The following is a 2552-nucleotide window of genomic DNA, read 5'->3' as shown; positions in this document are numbered from 1 at the left end:
CTTGTTATAATTCCCATATATCCACAAGCTACACACAAGTCCTGCAAACAAAATTGCAGAAACAGAAAACATGCATGAAATGGGACTTGTCAGCCATCTCATCTGCAAAGCAACAGATAGCACCGCCCCATTCAAAACTTTCTATTAAATAAATATCATCAAAAGGCAACCGCCTCACCCAACAATATCACAAAAAAACAAGGCCAAAATATTGTAGCATCAAGCACAATAAGTAAGCTGAAGGATGCCAAATGCCTTCAATGGCCAATAAAAAAAAATAGGCTGAAGGATCATTACATGTCAATTTAAAGATCAGTTCTAGAAATGATAATGAAATAAATCATGATTTCATTATTCAATATATGGATATTCAAATTACAAGATAGTTCATCTTAAATGCATAGTTAGAACAACGAAAATGTACCTATGTACTGAGAAATAAAGTACCCGAGGATCACTATAGAACATATTTTGAGTACCATTGCCATGATGAACATCCCAGTCCACAATCAATATCCTTCTCATACTTAATTCTGCCTGCAAAAAGAAATAAAAATAACAGAATCATTTAACATGAACAGATGATCGGAAATTAATTTCATCAGGATTTGAGGATGAAATCTTAGAAGCTATTCCTAAACTTGTCTATGAATGTTATATAAATATTGTACATACTCTCTCATTCAAGAGATAGGATGCTGCAATTGCCACATTGTTGAAGAGGCAAAAACCCATAGCTTCATTAGCTTCTGCATGATGACCAGGAGGCCTAACAACAGCAATGGCAGAATCCAGATTCCCATTCGCAACATTCTCTGTAGCCTATATGAAATAAATGATATCTACAAATTGAAATCTTAACAATAGGTGAAAGAAAAATACATCTTACAGATAAAAAGAGGCAGGATTTAAGATCAATGCTAAGACTATTAAATTGAGAAAATATTAAAAGTAACCAAATTTTGAATTAGGATTAAAGTGCTCAACCTCAATAACGGTTCCTGCAGCAAGATAGGCTGCCTTAGAAGAACCCTCGTTAAAATAAATAGAATTCAACTTCGAAGCAATCATCAGACGTCGAGAATCGAACTTCTTAGAGCTAATATTTCTTATCAGCTTTATGTGATTCCTCGTATGCACAGATGCTATAATTGCATCCTCAGCTTCCTTGATTTTAAGCAATATGCACCTGAAAGATTTAAAAAAAGATTAGTACTTGGGGAAAAAAAAGATCATTTCAATATAAGATACATAAACCAGCTCAGCAAGTTTAGTTCACAACCCGTGAACAATATGAGTCTGATGCTTCCATAAAAAGATCCAATGAAAATGAATAGAATATCATCCTCAATGCTAATACAGAATGAAACATAATCCAGTTTGTTCAACTAATCATCTATTCTTTCTTCAATAAATGAAACACAAGCTAACAATATTTTTTCAGTCAATTGTATGTAAACATGAAAACTTCTTCAAATTGATGAATATTCAAGTGCTGGACAATATGGACAACAATGATAACTTGAGATTGCAGTAAGGCCGTTATTTCAGTCGTCACATGTCACATGCTCTTATTTTCAATTGGTATACGTGTTATTCTACTCATCGTTCCTTGAGATTATTTGAAGTTTACATGACAGAAATCAAATAAAACATGTAAAACATAAAGGAAAATGAAATGAACCACAGGATAAAGTTAGCATAAAGTACAACAAAGGGGTAAGGAGAAGCCTGATACCAACCATAAGGGGCAAGGGAGGAAGCTCATGGCACTAAGTCGCTAGCCAAGAGGAATGGAGGAAGGGAAGCTAGCAATTAGAGATCCTTGGATTCTCGGCAACACAATTCTTTCATAACTCAATCAAAACCATTCAATGAGGACAAAAAACTATCCCTACATTAACTCTTCAAGATAGAAGTGACAATTTTTATTTTTCTTGAAAATTGGATCAATGGTATGCATAGAACTTCAATTTTCCAAGAATCATGGACAATTTGAATCTACTCAGCTTTTCACTCCAGTGATTGTAATTCCTAGCCTACATGACTTCCAAAATTTATAATAAGCCGCAAAAATTTGCACCCAAGCCTCTATTGAGAGAGTTTTGGATCGAGTAAATTTTTTTAAAAGGTGGATTAGATTTAAAATAAGATACTGCGAAAAAATTTCGTCTGCATTTCATGAGGACCTTATAATTTGGTTCCATACTTCCCGCAAGCACAAGCCTCTCAGGTTAATTATCCCTCCCTATATGAGAGAAATCTTTCAATTAAAGCTAACCAATAAATAGGCACGACTTGCTTGGCATATAGTAGCAACACTTGATTTAAGATTAGAATTCATCATCTTATACTTAAAGCAGACGGTGGGAAAAATTATGATAAACCAAATCAAAATCTTATGGCTAAGTCATCTTGGATTATTATGATCCCTAGTTTATTTAGTCAAAAGAGGTATTTGACCCAGCCTAACTAAAGAATTCTTCTCAACAACCATGAGTAACTCATTCAAAGGTATTACAAGTAGAGTGCTGAGTTAGCCGTTGTATAAT

At 34.0% G+C, this 2552-nt stretch overlaps 1 protein-coding gene across 1 annotated transcript; it reads right to left on the bottom strand.

Moving 5' to 3' along the window:
• Positions 1 to 372: 372 nt before the first annotated feature.
• LOC110114271 (histone deacetylase 5-like) lies at positions 373 to 1189 on the bottom strand (the record flags this gene model as incomplete). The annotated part of the gene is made up of 3 exons (XM_020847096.1): positions 373 to 537; positions 676 to 822; positions 988 to 1189. Coding segments are annotated over 3 exons (499 nt in total), but the record flags the coding sequence as incomplete, so codon positions are not given.
• Positions 1190 to 2552: the final 1363 nt, after the last annotated feature.

The sequence above is a fragment of the Dendrobium catenatum genome, unplaced genomic scaffold (assembly GCF_001605985.2).
Source record: "Dendrobium catenatum unplaced genomic scaffold, ASM160598v2 original_scaffold_206957, whole genome shotgun sequence".
Lineage (NCBI taxonomy): Eukaryota > Viridiplantae > Streptophyta > Magnoliopsida > Asparagales > Orchidaceae > Dendrobium > Dendrobium catenatum.
Note: the sequence above shows the minus strand (reverse complement) of the source record. Positions and strands in the feature narration are given on the sequence as shown.